The 21,675-nt window shown below is 44.4% G+C and overlaps 1 protein-coding gene across 1 annotated transcript in view; it reads left to right on the forward strand.

Moving 5' to 3' along the window:
* Positions 1–21,675, forward strand: part of map1b (microtubule-associated protein 1B) — a 120,619-nt gene that overhangs the window by 92,436 nt on the left and 6,508 nt on the right. The window contains exons 5-6 of the mRNA XM_078214888.1: positions 686–6,635; positions 15,866–16,104. Of these exons, the coding sequence (XP_078071014.1) occupies positions 686–6,635; positions 15,866–16,104 (6,189 nt within the window). The remainder of the gene's footprint in view (positions 1–685; positions 6,636–15,865; positions 16,105–21,675) is intronic.

Here is a 21,675-nt window from a genome sequence, read left to right on the forward strand (position 1 = left end):
ACATCTTTGGAGTGTGGGAGGAAACCGGAGCACCCGGAGGAAACCCACGCAGAAACAGGGAGAAAGTGAAAACTCCACACAGACAGTCACCCGAGGCCGGAATTGAACCCAGGTCCCTGGTGCTTTGAGGCCAACCACTGTGTCACAACATGCCATCCTTATTTAGTTGAGTCATCTGTATAAAATTACACAACTGCATTATTTCTCTCCAAAACCTGGAGGTTCCAGGTTACGATAAAGTTAATTATCCTTTACAGTAATCCAATTTCACGCACCTCTGGAGATCTAGTCACCAAGAGGTGGCGAGAAAATGACCTTAAAATACACCCACACGTGGAAATATGAATGGAAAAATACAGTTCTTACATCTTTGTTAATGGATGGGGATTTACTGAATAGAATAGAGAAAAATGAAACTGCCTACAAAGGAGTTGAGTTCTGTTATCAAACTACACAAAGTTAAAATTAGCAATTCAAAATATTTACATTTATTTTGATAATGGAAAGTACGAATGGAAGGATGCGGCATTGTTTCTTCCTGCTGCGAGTATTCCTAATAAGCAATTATAATTTATTTGGCAGGAACTGAATGTTCTGCAATCTATTTATAAAAGGCAACTTGGTGATAATTGAGGTCTTTCACAACTAATTACTAATGAGGTGTTATCTTTTATTCTGCTGTCAGATTGGAGAGCTACTGAGCACCACACATCCAGCCAACAAAGCCAGCCTCACATTATTCTGCCTTGAGGAAGGTGACTGGAAAAACACAAACCTGGAAAAGCATAATCTGCAGGACTTCATCAATATAAAACTCAACTCGGTCTCCATTCTGCCAGAGATGGAAGGACTTTCGGAATTCACCGAGTATCTCTCCGAGTCGGTTGAGGTGCCGTCATCCTTTGACGTCTTGGAGCCCCCAGCCTCAGGCGGCTTCCTGAAGCTGTCAAAACCTTGCTGCTACATTTTCCCCGGTGGGAGAGGGGACTCGGCACTGTTCGCCGTGAACGGATTTAACATGCTCATAAACGGGGGCTCGGATCGCAAGTCGTGCTTCTGGAAACTGGTTCGACATTTGGACAGGGTCGACTCGATCCTACTCACCCACAATGGAGCTGACAACCTCCCCGGCGTCAACAGTTTGCTGCAACGTAAGATAGCCGAGCTGGAGGAGGAGCAGTCGCAAGGGTCCACGGCTAACAGCGACTGGCTGAAAAACCTCATCTCGCCCGAACTGGGCGTCGTCTTTCTTAATGTCCCGGAAAATATGACAAACTTGCAGCCCAATTTCAGGGTCAGGAGAAATACTGAGGAGACTTGCCTTACTCTCCAGTACTTAAACAAGTTGTCTATAAAACCAGAACCCCTGTACAGGACTGTAGGAAATGTAATCGATCCAGTAATACTATTCCAGAAAATGGGTGTGGGGAGACTAGAAATGTACATTTTAAATCCAGTGAAAGGAAGCAAAGAGCTACAATTTTTCATGCAACATTGGTCTAGCAATAACAAAGCTAAAACTGGACTGGTGTTACCAAATGGCAAAGATGCGGAAATTTCATTCCCATACTTGACCTCAATATCCTCACTGATTGTGTGGCATCCAGCTAATCCAACTGAGAAAATAGTACGTGCCCTGTTCCCAGGAAATGCTCCACAGTACAATGTCCTGGACGGATTGGAGAAACTCAAGGATTTAGACTTCCTTAAGCACCCGGTGGTAACTCAAAAAGAGCTATCAGCTGGCTTGGCTGTGCCAACTGTTAAACAGGCCAAGATGAAGCAACGCAGTGACAGCAAGGAGAGTCTTAAATCTAATTTGAAGCCAGCCGCTGCTAAAGGAGTTAAGAAGGAAGAAACAGCAGAAGCGGTGAAACCCACCGCAGCTAGTCAACAAGAGAAAGAAAAACTTCAAAAGGTGGAGAAAAAGGAAAAAGCCGCAGTCAAGAAGGAGAAACCCAGAACAGAGTCGCAATCAAAGCTTGAAGAGAAAGAAACGAAAGCAAAAGAGGAAACGGCTAAGCAGGAGCTTGAGGAGAAAGCGCAGAAGGATGACAAGCTAAAATCCGAGAACAAACCAAAACCTGTCAAGGAACGGATTGTGAAGAAAGAGGTGAAAGCAAAGAAGCTGGAGGACAAGAAGAAAGAAGAAAAGGAGGTGAAAAAAGAGAGTGCCAAGCCAGAGGCAAAGGAAGACAAAGCTGTTATTAAAAAAGAAAAGGTCAAAAAAGAAGAGAAGCCTAAAAAAGAAGAAATAAAGAAAGAAGCCAAGAAAGAGATTAAAAAAGAAGTGAAGAAAAAAGAAACACCATTGAAAGAGGTGAAAAAGGAAGAAAAGAAAGAAATCAAAAAACCTGACAAGGATGTCAAGAAGGAGCTGAAGAAGCCCCTTAAAGAAGCTAAAAAACCAGTGACTGCAACTGAGGCCAAAAAATTACCAACCAAACCCAAAGTGGAAAAGAAAAGTGAACCGATAAAGAAGGAAGACACTGCTACAAGTAAACTAAAAGAAAAAGGGAAGCCAAAACCAGGCAAGAAAGAAACCAAAATGGAGAAAGTTGCCATGGCGGGGGCAGCAGCAGCAACAGCAACAGCAGCAGCCGTCGTTGCAGTGGCTACAGATGAACTTGAGATCGCACGATCACTAATGTCCTCACCAGAAGATTTAACCAAGGACTTTGAAGAACTTAATGAAGAGGAGAAAAGAGACATTCAAGAACCTATTGTCCCAACAGAAAATTCAATAAATAATGAAATGCAAGAAGCTACACTTGTGAAAAAAAGAGGCTTTATCATCCGAGGGGACTCTTTGGAGACGGATGAATCTCCCGATGAAGGAATAACAACCACTGAAGCAGAAGGCGAGTTTGAACAGTCTCCTCAAGAGTACAATGAAACTGGAAATAAGGTTACATTGGAGAGATTTGAGGATGAAGGCGCTGCTTTTGAAGAATCGTCTGAACCTGGTGACTATGAAGAAAAGGCAGAGACTGAAGATGTTGAAGAGCTAGCGGAAGATATAGGAGAAAAGATGCCTCCAAGCAAACCTGGACAAGAGCACGTCTTAACTGGGGGAAAGGTTGAGGTCGAAGACATTGAAGCGGAAGAGTTAATTGAAACTGAGGAACCAGCTGAAGATGAAGAGATTGTAGAAAAAGAAGAAACGGAAGATTCTGAAGTAGGAGATGATCGTAGAGAACGAGAAGACTTTCTTGAAAAGGCTGAAGTGGAAGAAGAGGCAGAAGATGAAGAGAATAGAGTCGATCTTAGCGAAGAAGCTGAAGTTGATGAAGAGAAAGATATAGGCGAGACTAAAACAACTGAGATGCATAAAGTAAACACTCCGTTCCCTGGTGCAACTTTGGATAAACTCTCTGCACTTCATTCTTCAATTATTGATCAAACGTTGTCAATTCGTAATGAGACAATACCCACTGATTTTGAAAGTGAAATAACCGTTTCTGATGAAGAAACCCACGAAGAGCCGCCAGAGGAATTTACAGCGACATCAGGCTTCACTCAGTCCACAATTGAAATTTCGAGTGAACCTACCCCGATGGACGAAATGTCCACACCTCGAGACATTATGAGCGATGAAACCAACAATGAAGAGACTGAGTCTCCTACTCAGGAGTTTGTGAGCATGACAAAGTTTGAAACTACGGTTATTTCTCAGAGTCGTGAGGGAGCCAAGCTTTCTCCTGTCCCGGACACTTACAATGGACTCTCATTAGAAACTTCAAAAACCGAAGTGACACAAGGTGATGATTATCCAGCATCAGCTTCAACAATATCTCCCTCATCTTCTCTGGAAGAAGACAAATGCTTCAAGTGCCCATCGACAGGCATTTCTAAACATGATGAATTTGATAAGCAGGAGGACCTAGACACTGAAAAGCAAGAGGATCAAATAAAAGATCTGGAAGCCAAATTAAGCCCTGCGAGGAGTCCAGCTGGGTCATCACCACAGTCTAGGACACCCTTGAGTGACCATAATGTCAACTTTGATTTGACTTCATCGGATATCAAGGCCTCCACAGATCTCGCAACCTCTGACCAAGAAATTCCAGATGATCATTGTGCTAGTCCCGAAGAAAAGACCCTGGAGATGGCATCTCCCGCACACTCTGGGTCTCCCAGTGCTGGTCACACCCCATTTTATCAGTCTCCAGTAGATGAGAAAGACAGTAAAGTTGCAAGTGAATTAACAGGAAAATTCCCAACCCCAATCATTATTGAGACTGATGATATGAAAGCTGATGAGACCAGTCCAAGATATAGCCCCATGGATGAGCCTGTACCTGATTCCGAATCGCCCGTAGAAAAGGTTTTGTCTCCGCTACGAAGTCCACCAATGTTGGGTTCCAGTTCACCTGTCGATAGCTCTCCGAATGACGGGGAAGAATTCCCTGTACAATTCCTTGAAGGTGCAATGGAACTCTCAAGTGACAAGCTTAAACTACTTTCTTCGCCCCATCTTTATCCATTTAATGATTTCTCATCCACCCCTGCAGCACCTGAGAAGGAGCGTGCTGTTGGCTTTGAGTTGTTGACTCCCAAAGATAGTTTTAGCCAGGAACGTAAAGTGGAAGAAAGTGCGGCTCCAACCTTCCCACCACTTGGTCCCTTTGACGCTCATAAGACAGCAGCCGAACTGTCCCCGACACTGGTCGATCTCAGTCAGCTCGGGTCGATAAAAGAAGACAGCAAAATGTCTATTTCTGAAGGAACTACATCAGACAAATCAGCTACTCCTGTCGATGAGGTAGTTGCAGAAGACACTTATTCCCATATAGAAGGAGTTGCATCAGCTTCAACAGCATCTCTTGCCACAAGCTCTTTTCCAGAACCGACCGCAGATGATGTTTCTCCCTCACTGCATGCAGAAGTCGGGTCTCCTCATTCAACCGAAGTAGATGAATCCCTTTCAGTATCTGTAGTCCAAACGCCTACAACTTTCCAAGAAGCAGAAGTTTCACCTTCCAGAGAGGATTGCCCAAGGCCGATGTCCATCTCTCCTCCCGAGGTGTCTCCGAAAACTGCAAAATCCAGAACTCCCGTACAGGAGGTTAGGTCACCTGAACATTCGACAATGTCTGTGGAGTTTAGTCAGGAGTCACCAGAACAGTCTTTGGCTTTGGATTTCAGTAGACAATCTCCTGAACAACCTGCGTTTAATGCCAGCTTCCAGCACATATCTGAAAATGGACCCACTGAAGTAGATTATAGCCCATCAGATATGCAGGAGCCTGGGTTTACCCAGCATGCTTTGCCTACGCTTGACAGACCATTCTATGGTCAAGAAAGGGATCATTTGCAATTTGGTTCTACCCCACCTACAGAAGCTTCTCCATCAACTTCATCTGCTCGTACACCACAGACAGGTTCTCCATTGCAAGAGGAATATGGTGTACTGTCTGGAAAACCAGTTACTTCTGGAATGCCATTACTTTCAGAGAGGGTATCGTCTGCCCTTTCACCAGAGCAAAGTTCTCCACTGCAAGACCAGGAGGAACTACAGATGTTTGATCTTGCACAGCCTCTTTCCCTTGCAAAGGAAGTGTCCCATCTGCACACAGCTGGTTCACCAAGCTCAGCTCTGCTACAGGAGAAGACTCCGGTGGTATCATCCATCATGTCTCCTTCAGAACAAGTAGCCACTGTGTACGCATCACACTCATTCCAAGAGCCTGTCCTTTCTCATAGCAAAATTCCAGTCACAGAGTCAGACATGGAAGAGATGGAGGCGTTCGGCAGCAAACAAGACAAAGCCAAAGATGTACGTGAGCTTGGAGATGGACATTTTGCATCTGGAACAGTGCGATCAACAGAGATTCAACATGCCGCCGACACATGTTTTAGAACTCCGAATGCATTCAGGCTCAATATGGCTGATCTTTCCCCTTCTTTCATCAATCCAAGCCCATTAGAATTTTTTGAGCAGGATGATGATCCTGAAGATCTCGAAAGGCCACTGACACAAGGTGGAGGAGCGCAGCCCCCATCCGGTGGGAAGCAGCAGGCCCGACAATGTGACGATACTCCAGGGACGTCAGTCAGCGAGTCAGCTCCATCGCAGACTGATTCCGATTTTCCCCCTGGAACAGAGGAATGCCCTTCGATCACTGCAGATGCTGCCTTAGACTCTGAGGATGAATCAGAAACTCTTCCTACGGACAGAACACTTGTACACAGGCAAATGGACCCACCACCTGTTTCGTTAAAGGACCCTAGTCCTCCACCACCACATCCAGATGTTTGCATGGTAGACCCTGAAGCGCTGCCGACTGACCAGAGCTTGGCGAAGACAGACAAGCCATTGAAGAAAGAGGTTAAAGAGAGAACAAAGACCAAAAAACAGACCACAAAGACAAAGTCTTCCTCCCCTTCCAGAAAAGCTGACAGCAAACTAAAGCATTCCAGTGCCCCTTCCAGAACCAATGCACTAGCATCTGCTAAGGAATCAGCTGATAAAACTGCAAAGACAGCTTCTCCTAAAAAGAGGGATTCAGTAGAGAAAGGAGCCAAAGCTAGCACTAATCCAGAAGTAAAGGGCGCTCGAGGCGATGACAAAGAAGCAAAAAATGCTACTAACACCACAAATTCCAAATCGACACATACTACTAAAAATCCAGGTAAAATACTTAGACATCGTATAGTGACTGAATGTACTAAATAATTCAATTTAGAGCCAGAATGTCACACTTTAAGTATTCAACCGCTTTTCAAAATGAATAAATTTATTTGCCTGGAATTTTCTCTTGATTTCCCCTTAATAATCATTGGTGGAGAGTCAGGAGGAAGTAATACCATCTTTCAAGGATTTCTGCTGATCATCCACCATAGCTATAGCAGGCAATCGGGAGAACTATAGAAATTCCTCACCTTAAACTACACGGAAACTCTTCCACCTTATACAAAATTGGGACAATGATACAAGTTAGTGTTAAGGAGAAGCCGGAACGCACTCACTGATTGGGTACTTGTTCACTCACGGTGCTCTTTATCATTTGATTTTGCCACACTTTTGCTCTAGCGTTCCTCAGGAGTAAAACTATTGACCTGGAGCTTTATACTCTTATTTTGAAAACTACTCTGTGAGTTTCACCAATGAAAGTGACAGGTTATCATCAGAGAATTAGATGAACTTCTTGTTTTGCTTACCTTACTCATTAGATAAGAAGGATCTGAGGAAGGGTCATGTAGACTCAGATGTGAACTGTTTTTCTCTCTCCACAAGTGCTGCCAGACCTGCTGAGTTTTTCCAGCATTTCCTGTTTCTATTACTCATTAGGCTATAGGACTTCAGGAATACCTGGAGCATTAGTGGAATGAATCCTCTCCGAGGTTAACCTGCACATCTCTTGGTATCCATTACTGAACCAGGCTGGCAAGTCAATTGTCAATAGTGCTTGGAATACTGAAAACCTGCCTGGTCACGTATCAGATGATTGAATAGGAACAGAGGACTCAGGAGCAGAAGTAGGCTATTTGGCCTTTGAGTCTGCTCCACCATTCAGTAAGATTGCAGCTGAACTGGTTGTGATTTTCACTCCAATTTCACATCTGTCCCGCATGATCCTTCATGTCTTATCAAAAATCAGGAGACCAAAACTGTACACAGTGCTCCAGATATGGGGTGGGACCTTCCGGTCATGGTCACCCCAAGACTGGAAAATGCCACCTGAGGTCAACGGATCTTTGCATGGTCCAGACCCCGCCCGCTACAATTCCTGTGGCAGGCGGGACAGGAAAGTTCCACCGCCCATGGTCTCACCAAGTCCCTGTACAGCTGCAGTAAACTTATCTACGTTTATATTCCATTCCTCTTGCAATAAACACCAACATTCCATTTGCCTTCTTAATCACTTGCTGTTCCTGAATGCTAACTTCGTGATACATGTACCAGGACACCAAGATCCCCCTGTACTGCAGAGTTTTTAATCTCCATTTTAAAAACTATTCTGATTTTCTATTCTTTCTGCCAACGTCAACAGGTTCACACTGTACCCACATTTACACTCCATCTGCCAATGTTTTGCCCACTCACTTAGCTGATCTATAACCCTTTGTAGGTTTTTTTTTCCTTCTCTTGACAACTTACTTTCCCATCTATCTTGGTATCACCAGCAAATTCATCTACCATACTTTTGGTTTCTTCATCAAATTCAGTGATATAGATTGTAAATACTTGAGGCCCCAGGACTGATCACTGTGGAACTCTAATAGTTACAGGTTGCCAACCTGAAAAAGACCCATTTATCCTTTCTCTCCATTTCCTATTAGCTAATCAATCCTTTAGCGATATAAATATATTAAAAAAGGGGAAAGTCATCATAGTCCCAGATGACTATAGGCTGCTTTCCCCTTTGAGGGGGAGAGCTGACTGATGGTGATTTAACTTGAGGATCATCACACCTCAGGCAAGGGGCAAGTTTGAGAAAGCGGGGACTTCGTAAATAAACTCAGCCAGTGTGGGAATTGAATCAGCGCTGTTATTGAATCCAGCTGTCCAGCCAACTGAGATAACCCCCATGTATTTATTGATTAGCGTCACAAGTAGGCTTACATTAACAATGCAATGAAGTAACTATGAAAATCCCCTAGACGCCACACTCCGGCACTGTTCAGGTACACTGAGGGAGAATTTAGCATGGTCAATGCACCTAACCAGCACGTCTTTTGGACTGTGGGAGGAATCCACGCAGACATGGGCAGAAAGTGCAGACTCCACCCAGACAGTGACCCAAGCCGGGAATCGAACCTGGGTTCCTGGCACTGTGAGGCAGCAATGCTAACCACTGTGCCACCGCGCTGCCCACAACTCACATACCATATGTTCTTATCTTGTGTAGTAATCTATGATGTGGCACCTTATCAAAAGTATTAGACCTAAAGGCAGACAAGTCCCCAGGACCAGATGGCTTGCATCCTAAGGTCTTAAAAGAGATGGCTGCAAAGATAATTTGTTATAATTTTCCAGAATTCATAGATTCTAGAAGGATCCCTGCAGATTTGAAAAATAGCTAATGTAACATACTTAAGAAAGGAGTGAGACAGAATTCAGGAAACTATTAGAACATAGAACATAGAACAGTACAGCACAGAACAGGCCCTTCGGCCCACGATGTTGTGCCGAGCTTTATCTGAAACCAAGATCAAGCTATCCCACTCCCTATCATCCTGGTGTGCTCCATGTGCCTATCCAATAACCGCTTAAATGTTCCTAAAGTGTCTGACTCCACTATCACTGCAGGCTGTCCATTCCACACCCCAACCACTCTCTGCGTAAAGAACCTACCTCTGATATCCTTCCTATATCTCCCACCACGAACCCTATAGTTATGCCCCCTTGTAATAGCTCCATCCACCCGAGGAAATAGTCTTTGAACGTTCACTCTATCTATCCCCTTCATCATTTTATAAACCTCTATTAAGTCTCCCCTCAGCCTCCTCCACTCCAGAGAGAACAGCCCTAGCTCCCTCAACCTTTCCTCATAAGACCTACCCTCCAAACCAGGCAGCATCCTGGTAAATCTCCTCTGCACTCTTTCCAGCGCTTCCACATCCTTCTTATAGTGAGATGACCAGAACTACACACAATATTCCAAATGTGGTCTCACCAAGGTCCTGTACAGTTGCAGCATAACCCCACGGCTCTTAAACTCCAACCCCCTGTTAATAAAAGCTAACACACTATAGGCCTTCTTCACAGCTCTATCCACTTGAGTGGCAACCTTTAGAGATCTGTGGATAGGGACCCCAAGATCTCTCTGTTCCTCCACAGTCTTCAGAACCCTACCTTTGACCCTGTAATCCACATTTAAATTAGTCCTACCAAAATGAATCACCTCACATTTATCAGGGTTAAACTCCATTTGCCATTTTTCAGCCCAGCTTTGCATCCTATCTATGTCTCTTTGCAGCCTACAACAGCCCCCCACCTCATCCACTACTCCTCCAATCTTGGTGTCATCAGCAAATTTACTGATCCACCCCTTCAGCCCACTCCTCTAAGTCATTAATAAAAATCACAAAGAGCAGAGGACCAAGCACTGATCCCTGTGGCACTCCGCTAGCAACCTGCCTCCAATCCAAAAATTTTCCATCCACCACCACCCTCTGTCTTCGATCAGACAGCCAGTTACCTATCCAATCGGCCAACTTTCCCTCTATCCCACACCTCCTCACTTTCATCATAAGCCGACCATGGGGGACCTTATCAAACACCTTACTAAAATCCATGTATATGACATCAACTGCCCTACCTTCATCAACACACTTAGTTACCTCCTCAAAAAATTCTATCAAATTTGTGAGGCACGACTTGCCCTTCATGAATCCGTGCTGACTATCCCAGATTAATCCGCATCTTTCTAAATGGTCGTAAATCCCATCCCCAAGGACCTTTTCCATCAATTTACCAACCACCGAAGTAAGACTAACCGGTCTATAATTACCAGGGTCATTTCTATTCCCTTTCTTAAACAGAGGAACAACATTCGCCATTCTCCAGTCCTCTGGCACTATCCCCGTGGACAGCGAGGACCAAAAGATCAAAGCCAAAGGCTCTGCAATCTCATCCCTTGCCTCCCAAAGAATCCTAGGATATATTTCATCAGGCCCAGGGGACATATCGACCTTCAGTTTATTCCAAACTGCCAGGACATCCTCCCTCCGAACATCTATTGGCCAAATAACCTAACAACTTCATAGGGAAATTGCTAGAATCTATTATTAAGGAAATTATACAGGCTACTTAGAAAACCATAGTGTGATCAGGCAGAGCCAGCATGGATTTCTGAAAGGGAAATCCAAGTATACTACATTTATAGGTTCCACTTTATCCACCTTGCTGTTACTTCCTCAGAAACTCTAATTTAGTTAAACGTGATTCCCCTTTCAGAAAGCTATGCTGGCTCTGTTATGTTACATTAGCTATTTTTCAAATCTGCAGGGATCCTTCTACAATCTATGAATTCTGGAAGATTATAATGAATTATCTTTGCAGCCATCTCTTTTAAGACCTTAGGATGCAAACCATTTGGTCCTGGGGATTTGTCTGCCTTTAGGTCTGATATTTTTCCCAGCACCTTTTCCCTGGCAATGTAAGAAGTCTCACAACACTAGATTAAAGTCCAACAGGTTTATTTGGTAGCACGAGCTTTCGGAGCACTGCTCCTTCATCAGGTGAGTGATAATTGTGATGATTCTCCCCATGTCTCACTCACCTGATGAAGGAGCTGCGCTCCAAAAGCTCGTGCTACCAAATAAACCTGTTGGACTTTAACCTGGTGTTGTGAGACTTCTTACTGTGCCCACCCCAGTCCAATACCGGCATCTTCACACCCTGGCAATGGTGGTTGTTTTTCAAGTTTCTCCTTCCCATTCACCTCTTGTTTTTCAAGTATATTTGGGAAGTTTTCCAAATAAAATAATTCAATTTCTACAAAGTCTCATCAAATATGAAATCCATAGATTTGGGTCCACGATGAATGCAGTTTACAGTGAAGATGGACACAAAATCCACATTTAATGCCTCTGACATTTCTTTGCTTTCCATTATCAATTCCCCAGACTGTCTCTAGAGGATCAACATAGGCTTTGGTTACTCTTTTCCTCTTTGAATAATTGTAAACACTCTATCTGTTTATATCTTACTGGCTTGCTTTTCTCATACTCTACATTCGTCCTCTATATTTTAGTCATTCGATGCTGGTTCTTAAAATCTGTCCAATCTTCTGACCAAGCTAATCTTTGCTGATTTGAACAGTTTTTTCTTTCAATTTGATGCTGTCCTTAACTTCCTTACTTCTCCCCTTATTCCACCACGGATGACACATTCTTCTCAGCATCTTTCTTCCTCATGGGGATAAATCTTTGCTGAGTTATATAATATTTTCATAAAAATCTGCCAATGCATCTCTACTGTTCTATCTTTTAACCTAGTTTCCCAGTTGACTTTAGCCAGCTCTGCCTTCATACCTAATTAATTACCTTTATTTAAATTTAAAACACTAGTCTTAGCCCCGCACTACTCCCCTTCAAAGTGAATGTGAAATGTGATCACTGTAACCCAGAGGTTTCTTTACCATTAAGTTATAGATTAATCCTGTCCCACTGCCCATTATCAGGTCTAGAATAGCTTGCTCCCTGGTTAGCTCTCGACGTACTGCTCTAAGAAATTGTCTTGAATACACTCCATTAACTCATTTTCTAGACTATTTTTGCCAATCTGATTTGCTCAATCCACATATAGATTAAAGTCACCCATAATTATTCTGATACCTTGCACACCTGATTTATTTATTCCTGTATATTCTGTCCTACAGTGTGACTATTGCTAGGGAGCCTAAGAACTACTCCCACACGTAGCTTCTTACTCTTCCTACAACTTACCTCTATCTTGATTTTGCATCTTGCTCTTCAAACTAAGGTCATCTCTCACTACTGTATTAATGACATTAATTAACAGTCCTACCCCACCATCTTTTCCAATTTCCTATCTTTTTGAGGTGTCAAATACCCTTTGATATTTAGATCCTAGCCTTGGTCACCCTGCAACCACGTCTCCCTGATGTCTGTCAGGTCATACATATTTATTTCCATCTCTGTTAACAGTTTGCCCATTTTGTTACCAGTGCTGCACACATTCAGAGACAGAGCCTTTAACTCTGTCTTTTTACCTTTTTATTGCAATTTCTGGCCTTATCTGCTTGTAATAAGTCCTCGGAGGTGGAAGTCCCTTCACCAAAATTCCTTTATTTATAAGATCCAACAACACTATACAGAGCACTCTCAGTATGCAGTCTCCATCTGGAGTGCCAGAGGAACTGACACTCCTGTTTAAATACAGAGCATGGGGCTCCCTGATTGGACCATTAATATGGCCCTTAATCAGGGTGTTCATATTCAAGCAGGCTAACCTCAACTGCCTGATTAAAATTTTTCCACTGCTGATGCACTCTTAAATTTGCATCCTCCGTTCCTTCCTACCACACTCCAGTTATGATGGTCCAAATCACTACCCTGCTCCATTATCTCCTTGTTTCTCTATAATTTACCACATCTCCTCACACATGATCCCATTCCCCCACTATTTAGTTTAAAGCCCTCTATACCACCCTGGTTATCCTACTCGCCAGGGCATTGTTCAGGTGAAGCCTATCTCACCAGTACAGCTGTCCTTTGCCTCAGTACTGCTGCCAGAAACCCATTTCTCCCACACCAATCTTTAAGCCATGCATTCAACTCTCTAATCTTATTTACCCAATGCCAATTTGCTCACGGTTTATTTTATAATCCAGAAATTATTACTTTTGAGGTTCTGCTTCTTAATTCAGCCCCTAACTGTTCATAATCCCTAGGCACAACCTCCTTTCCTAGCCCTATGCCATATTGGTACCCATGTGTGCCATAGAATTTCCTGGATAGTCTTCCCACTGTGCTACTGAACGCCCCAACATGTCCTCAATTTAAGGTCTATCTACCCTCACCCCAATTATTGATCACTTAAATGGCTGAGGGGTTGCATAGATCAGCGGAGGCTCATTCCTGTGGACATTTGGGTGGCAGGAAACTGGAAAATTCCTGCTCCATGGAGTTTCGTCACAATGGATAAAAGACCAGTTACAGCATCATGTTGATCATTTGTTCACATCTAAAATATTAGCCAGAATGTTACCATCCTGCCCGCCATGGGAATCGGAGCAGGCGAGGGGTGGACCATATAAACATCTGTTGACCTTGGGCGGGATTTTAAGATTTTGGAATGAGTGGGGCTGTAAAATCCCACCCATTGGGTCATATTTGCCTGAAAAGACACTGAAATCTGAATTACACTTAATGCCCCAATTGGCCAGCAATTTAGAGTGAGGGAAAGATAGCCCATGAATTGCAAATCGCTACAAATCCCAGACCAACTTGCACTGCTCTGTTGTTGTCATCAAGAAAACAGCATCTTGCATTAACTTCCCAATGAGTTTCATGGATAGTTATCCATTAAGCTTGCCACAGAAAGTTAAATCTGGTAATTAAGAGTGTAAGTACCCTTTTATTGATGTGATAATGGAGAATGAATGTCATTCAACTTCTGCCCAGAAAATGAGCAGTAATAACCATGGAGTTTCAATCTTTCAGGTTGTGAATTGTTTTATCAGATTTTACAAATGTAAAATTTAAATTTAAACTATTTTTTTACTTGGTCCTTTCTCTTTTTTTTTCTCTCTTAACCCAATTGTTCTTTCCCTTTTTTTATTTCTCTTTCTATGCCTGATTTGACATTGAATTCATCCACTTTAGATCTTCCTCCTTCTCAGTCCTTCCACTATTTATTTCTCAATCCTTAAATCTTATTGCTTAAGGAGGTGCACTATTTGTCCCACTGTTCACCAAAGTCCCTGTTGCCCTCACAGTTCCAGCAACTTTGGCACTAAAATAAAAACCTATATGTGCACAAACAGGCTTGTATTTGTCAAATTAATCTCAAAGTTACGTAGCAAAGACTTTCAATAAACCCACATGTTGTAATGTGTTTCAGGCAATAATTAATAAAGAGATGTTTGATGGTTCAGTGATTGATGTGTGAATTGTTATGATCTATCTGCATTTCATAACTGAGCACAGAGGATGTCGACATTTTTAGTCTGGAACAATCATCATATTTACCAACCCTGCATTTATGAGAACATTTGCGGAGAAGGATTGATTTAGTTCAAACCAAAGCCAACTGTTCAAAAAATGTCCAATGTCTATTAAATCCATGACAAATAATGAACTTTGTCCATCATTGGGCAAGGGGACCATCTAACTGGGAACTCAACTATAAAACCAGAGAGGTCTCAGGTTCAGTTGCCAGTTGCTGCTGACTTCATTGATCTCAGCCAAGATAACAGCTCACCAAACCCATGGCTTCAAAGGAGGGCAAAAAGAAAAATCAACCAGAGTTTCCACTCCTAATAGAACTTTGTGTTTCCTACTGGAAAGCGTATAGGGTGGAAGCTTTGGGTGGTCTCACACAAAGAACAAAGAAAATTTCAGCACAGGAACAAGTCCGGCCCTCCAAGCCTTCACCGACCATGCTGCCCGACTGAACTAAAGCCCCCTACCCTTTCAGGGACCATATCCCTCGATTCCCATCCTATTCATGTATTTGTCAAGACGCCACTTAAAAGTCACTATTGTGTCTGCTCTACTACCTCCCCCGGCAGCGAGTTCCAGGCACCCACCACTCTCTGTGCAAAAAAACTTGCCTTGTATGTCTCCTTTAAACCTTGCCCCTCGCACCTTAAACCTGTGCCCCCTAGTAATTGACTCTTCCACCCTGGGAAAAAACTTCTGACTATCCAGTCTGTCCATGCCCCTCATAATCTTGTAGACTTCTATCCAGTCGTCCCTCAACCTCCGTCGTTCCAGTGAGAACAAACCAAGTTTCTCCAACCTCTCCTCATAGCTAATGCCCTCCATGCCAGGCAACATCCTGGTAAATCTGTTTTGTACCCTCATATCCAGTACTCAATATGAGTCTGAGCATATACCAGACGGTGATGTGACACCATGCGAGACAAAGTGTTACACCATTGAGTGTAGATGTTGGGTAAGGACAATAGCTGAATAGTCTATCAATATGCACAGTCTAGGTCTGAAAAATCACTTGACCAATGTACTAGTGGGCTACCAGTACTGGGGATATATACCCCAATATGAATCAGTGCCCCCAGGAACAACATGGAGAAATTGAGGTGATTTAAGTATCGTCACTAAATGAGTGTGTCCAGAACAAAATTCTGCAATTCACTTTCTCTTTGTAGGCAATTGATTTTTGCAAATGCCATTCTGGTGAAATGTTGATTTCTTTCTGTTTAAGCTTCCAGCGGCAGTAAGGCAGCAGGCATGCCAGCGGTGCCCCCAGGACCTCCCGTGTACCTTGACCTGGTATACATCCCAAATCACTGCAGTGCCAAGACGGTGGATGCAGAGTTTTTCAAACGAGTGAGATCTTCCTACTATGTAGTGAGTGGAAATGACCATGCAGCTGAGGAGCCGAGCAGGGCTGTGTTGGATGCTCTCCTCGAGGGCAAGTCTCAGTGGGGTAGTAACATGCAGGTGAGCTTACTAACCCCTTCCTTCAGTGTTTCTTTTTAAGTGTTCTTTCTCTTCTACCGTTTTTACCATTTTCCAAAAAGGATAACAAATTATTCCAAAAGTTGAATAATATATTTATAATGTTTTAAATTTAAAGTTTAATTGTTCTATTTTTCCATTAGTGTTACTGCTGAGAAGTTGAAGTGAATACAGATTTATTATCAGTCCCAACAGGCGCCTCCAGCAGTACCATGCCAATGATCTTCACTGCGATGCTGTTATTAATCCTCCTCCCCTGTCTTCCTGCAGTTTAATGGCTGAATTGCTGCAGTGTGATTTCTTGCAAAGCTTTCAATGAAGCAATAACATCTTATTCCTTTCAATTCTTTAACTTTACAACCCTTCTTCATCTCCTGTTATTTGACAGCGTCACTGTGTCCTCAGATGGAACTCCTGATTTCATTGCTAAAATTATTTTTAAAAATCTTGGTTCCCTTTTTGACTTGTTAACTGGATTTTACGCCCTCCCACTGGCAGCTTTGGTCGGCATATAAAATCAGCAGGTGGTCTTTCCACTGACTAGAAGATATAAATAGAAGAAAGAAGTAAAAATAAGTAGAGGATCTGAATTATATACCAGAAATAGAAGGTACCCTAGGGCTAAGCTGAGCTGGAAACTTAATGGAATTAATATTAGCAGAGAAAAAGTATTATAGGAACTCAAGGGGATTACTTACACTCTGGGTGGAATTTTCCAGTCCTTCCAGTAGGAGGTTTAATGGCAGAAAGGCTTCAGAAATCTGAAGCACAAAGGGACTTGGGAGTTCTGGTTCAGGACTCTCTTAAGATTAACATGCCGGTTCAGTTAGCAGTTAGGAAGGCAAATTCAATGTTAGCATTCATTTCGAGAGGGCTAGAATACAAAACCAGGGATGTGCTGCTGAGGCTTTATAAAGCTCTGGTCAGGTACAGGAGAGGAAAAGGGATCAGAGGGAGGGGTTTGTAGTGTCAATTGAGGAGTCCTGGAGTGGGCGGTGGGTGGGGGGGGGGAATCAGTGATAGGAAGAATTGGTGAGGGTTAAAGGGGGCAGTGGGAGCTGGTAGGGTGCAGGGTGAGGGTTCAGTAATGGCTGGTGAATTGGGCGTTGAGGGTTTTTGAAGGGAGTGCAAAAGCAGATGCGGAGTTGGGGTCAGCATAATGTGGGGGCAGATCTCCGGTCAAGAGGGTGTCCTTCTTGGGAAGGTTGGGGACATGCTCCACCGCACGGGATGGAGGCTGATAGGGGAAGGTTGAAGCGTGACCTCCTTAAAGTGCAAGTGGATTATATTTACATAAGTTTCACAATCATAGTGCACCCATGAACCACATGTGAAACAACAATGTCCTAACCTTGTGTTCCCGACCATTCATTCTACCTGTTCCCCCGACATCTGCAGCAGGGGTGAATGTCCCGTTGACCCTGATGCTTTGGCAGTTGTTCTCTGGAGACCTGAGGTCTGGAGGTCCCCCGCTTACTTTGTCTGTCCTGCTGTGTGGCTCCCTCGGCGGTGCCAGAGGGCGAGGTTGAAGGGGTCACAGGGGTATCGAAAGTGCCAGACACTCTCTCAGTCCTGAGTGGTAATCCCAGGGGTGTCCAACAGCTACTCCTCCCATTGAGTGTCCAAGGGCCCCTGCCTGCCTCCTTGAGGAGAAGGGCACCTGCAGGGAGATCGAGGTGTCCCATTCCTTTCTCACACAGCCACATCAAAAGCTCAGGCATGGCGACAATGATGGAGTGCAGGTCTGTGCACATTTCTAGCAGAACGGTCCATTCTCCATGGCGTCCGCCACTGTCCCCATGGAGACCTCAATGCATACACCTGTCAGCACCACTTCATCAGGGAGCAAGTGGACAGACCCCTCCACCTCAAGTGCCACTTTGTTGAGGACCCTCCACACCTCTGCCTGATGTTCCTCCATCTCTTGCAGCTTCCCCAGCATCTCATGGACGTCACATCCCAGAGTCTCGCACCCGACTTGGACATTGTAGATGCCTCTTTCCCAACAATCCTCCTAGTGCTGGTGAACTTATCTGACTCTGCCTTCTCCTGCTGCAGACATGTGTCTGTGCAGTGACCACCGGAATGTGAGACCTCACCTGAACTACATCTAGTGCCCACTGAGGTGTGTATTTCTGCACTGATGGAGGGTGCAGGCTCTGATGCCTCGACTGGTGCATTTCCTTCCTCCTCCCCAATATCCTCGGTCCTCTCTGGGCTGGAGAAACTGCTAGGAAGGGTCTCCTCTTGTTCCCTTGCCCTCTTCCTGCTGGCACTTGTAAATGAGAGAGGAGAGAGCGAGTGACTGCCTGAACTGTCTCTGATATGGAGCAACACTGGACCCTTAGGAGTCTTTCTGTGTGACATGCGTGGATCCTAACTGGATGGAAGCTGCCCTCTGACCTTTCAACCGCTGCAGGCCTGGTCTGGTCCCACCACAGCCAGCTGCTCCTTGAATTCGGTGCGGGTCCTGAGGTCAGGCCAGGCCCCTCCCATCTGCTTTCACTCCCTCCTGTTATGCTTTAACTTTTCCCACACTGAAGATGGGCTTGGGAGCAATTGGGTTTCATGTCTCTTTCTCATCCTCCCTGGCGATGCTGCTTCCTGTGTAGGGGAAGTGGCTGACATCCTGGATGTTCTGTTGCACATTGGTGATTGAAGGGCCTTGTTCTTCTCACAGTTGGATATATAGCCTTTGCCACCATTTCTTGCACTGAGATATCAGAAAGATTTCAAGGAAGATTACTTCATAGAATCTCTACAGTGCAGAAAGAGGCCATTCGGCCCATCAAGCCTGCACCGACAACCATCCCACCCAGGCCCTATCCCCCTAATCCCATATGTTTACCCTGCTAATCCCCCCCAACACTTAAGGCTAATTTAGCATGGCCAATCAACCTAACCCGCACATATTTGGACTGTGGGAGGAAACCGGAGCACCCGGAGGAAACCCATGCAGACACGGGGAGAATGTCTGTGTGGAGTTTGCACAGTCACCCAAGGCCGGAATTGAACCCGAGTCCTTGGCGCTGTGAGGCAGCAGTGCTAACCACTATATTTCCGTGCTGCCCTTATATGCAATGTGGCTTATTTTTTGAATAGCTTGCATACGACACTGCCAGCTTTCCATGATGTCACTTCCAGAAGCTTTCCATGACATCACTTCCGCCAACATCTCCTGGAATCTGACCAGTCAGAGTTGGCAACCCGAGGTGGATCAGTTCTTTGCTGATTCCTCTTCTCTGCTCGATGTTGATTTCTACACTGTTTTTATTTTCTCTTTTGAAGATTTGCCACTGTTCCTCAATGTTGCCCAACTTCATCAGTATTTTAAATGTGTAGGATTCAATATTGGTGATCTCAATGCTCAGTTCAATGGAAAATGGACAGTTTGATTGGGCCCATAGCTCAGCAAGTGTGTGGAACAGAAATGGTCAGCAACTGCTGACCTTCTGCAACAGCAATGGGCTCAGCATTGGAAGCACCTTCTTCAAACACAGGTCATCCACAGAAAGGCAAGGGCTGGAATTCTCCGGCCGTTCACGCCAGCGGGACTTGCTGGTCCTGCTGGCAGCGCACCCACACCCGCAGGTTTTCCACCGGCGTGGGGTGATGTCAATGGAAATTCCCATTGACAGCGGTGGGACCAGAGAATCCCGGCGCTAGCAAACAACGCGTCACCCCCTCCGCCGACATGAAACACGCCGCTGGGAGGCTGAAGAATTTCACCCAGGGTCTCCAGATGCTAACATTCTGAATGAGATCGATTTATAAAAGCACCAGTAGTAGATGGAGGACATCCCCCCCTACAAGGTGTTCAGACTGATGTCGGATCTGACCACCGCCTTGTGTTAGACAAGATCCACCTGAAATTGACAATGGCGATAACCACAAAGGCCAAGTGTGAAGCATGAGGACGTATCAGCTGGCCCTCCCCAACAGATTCAAAACTAAAATCTGACAAATCCCCAGGAGCTGATGGGTTCGAAAAGCGGTTTTTGCGCAGATAGTGGATATGTTCATTGTCATTTTCCAAAATTCTCTCGATTCTAAAACGACCCCAGCAGGTTGGTAGTTAGTAACAGCTCGATTGAAGAAAGGTGGGAGAGAGAAAACAGTGAACTGCTGACCAGTTAGCCTGACATCAGTCATCAGGAAATTCTGGAATTGATTCTCAAAGTGGTCTTAACAAAGCACTTAGAGACATGAGGACCGAAATGAGGAACATTCTGAGAATAAAGGAACTGTGGACCTTTGATGAGGAGGATCTTGAAGAGGAGTGAAGCCTGGAAGGATGAAGTGTTCACAAGCAGTGGAGTTGGAAGAATGAATAAAGGAATAAAAGGCAGTGTGTGGAAATGAATGCTATTCTGCCACCAGTACAGTTAGGGCAGGTGGGAAATGAAGCCAGGTACAGAGTGACCTGAAAATTAGTGATGTGATAGAAAATATTTAACTAAGGTAAATGTAAAAAAAAATCATCATTAGTATATCCTGTTTAATATCATCTAACCAGCCTGAGTTTTTGCATAAGAACATCAGAATGAGGAACCGGAGTAGGTCATTTGGCCCCTCAAGCCTACTCTGCCATTCAGTAAAATCATGGCTGATCTGATTTACACAAACATACGATAATAACTGGCTGAAATTGACAACCTGATTCATCAGGCTGACACAATTATGCTGCCTGGAGCATCGCCATCCATCACCCCTATGCACTAGCAGCCATGGAATTTTCATTGTGAGACCACTTCCAGGAGAACAAAAAAGAAAAATCTGTCCCTGATCCCTTTTCGGCAACTAAACGAGTCCAGGAGATCACACTGACCCTGGCTGGCCTCCCACCTTACACTTCCTGTGAGGTTCAGCTCATCCGAAACTCTGCTTCCTCTACCTTAACTCTGCCTCAGCCTGGATCACCCACCACCCCTCTGTTCACTGATCTACATCGCTTCTCAGTCCATCAATACCTCAAGTTTGAAATCTTTATCCTTGTTTCTAAATCTCTCCATCACCTTGCCCCTGCTTATCTCTGTAAACACCTCCAGTCCTAAAACACTGAAATCTCTACACTAGAGAAGGGCAATAAGTGTTGCACCTCCCCCCCACCCCCCGCCGCAGCCAGCGATGCCCACACTCCATAAATGATTTTTTAAAAACGTGTCCAATTATGGCATGTTGAGCATCTTTTTGCTTCACCATTGGTGGTCATCCCTTCAGCTGTCTATACCCTGAGCTTAAACCTCTCCACATTTCCCTTGTCTTTCAAGACAATCCATAAACTTACCTCTTTGGCCAAACTTTTCATCATCTGCCCCAAGGCCTCTTTATGTGGTTCACTTTAAGCGATGTTGAAAGCCACTCCTGTGTAGTGCCTTGGGGCTTTTTATTACATTAAAAAGCTATATGAATGCAAGTTGCTTATCTTAGCTGGTATTTCAGCCACGTTTTATAAGATGCAAATTCTGCCCCAGTCAGTAACTGGCTCAGTTCTCTTTCAAGTGTTTGCAAAGGGGCAGCAATCATAGCATCAGCTGGCAACTTGTTTCATAG

The sequence above is a fragment of the Mustelus asterias genome, chromosome 6 (assembly GCF_964213995.1).
Source record: "Mustelus asterias chromosome 6, sMusAst1.hap1.1, whole genome shotgun sequence".
In the NCBI taxonomy this organism is placed as follows: domain Eukaryota; kingdom Metazoa; phylum Chordata; class Chondrichthyes; order Carcharhiniformes; family Triakidae; genus Mustelus; species Mustelus asterias.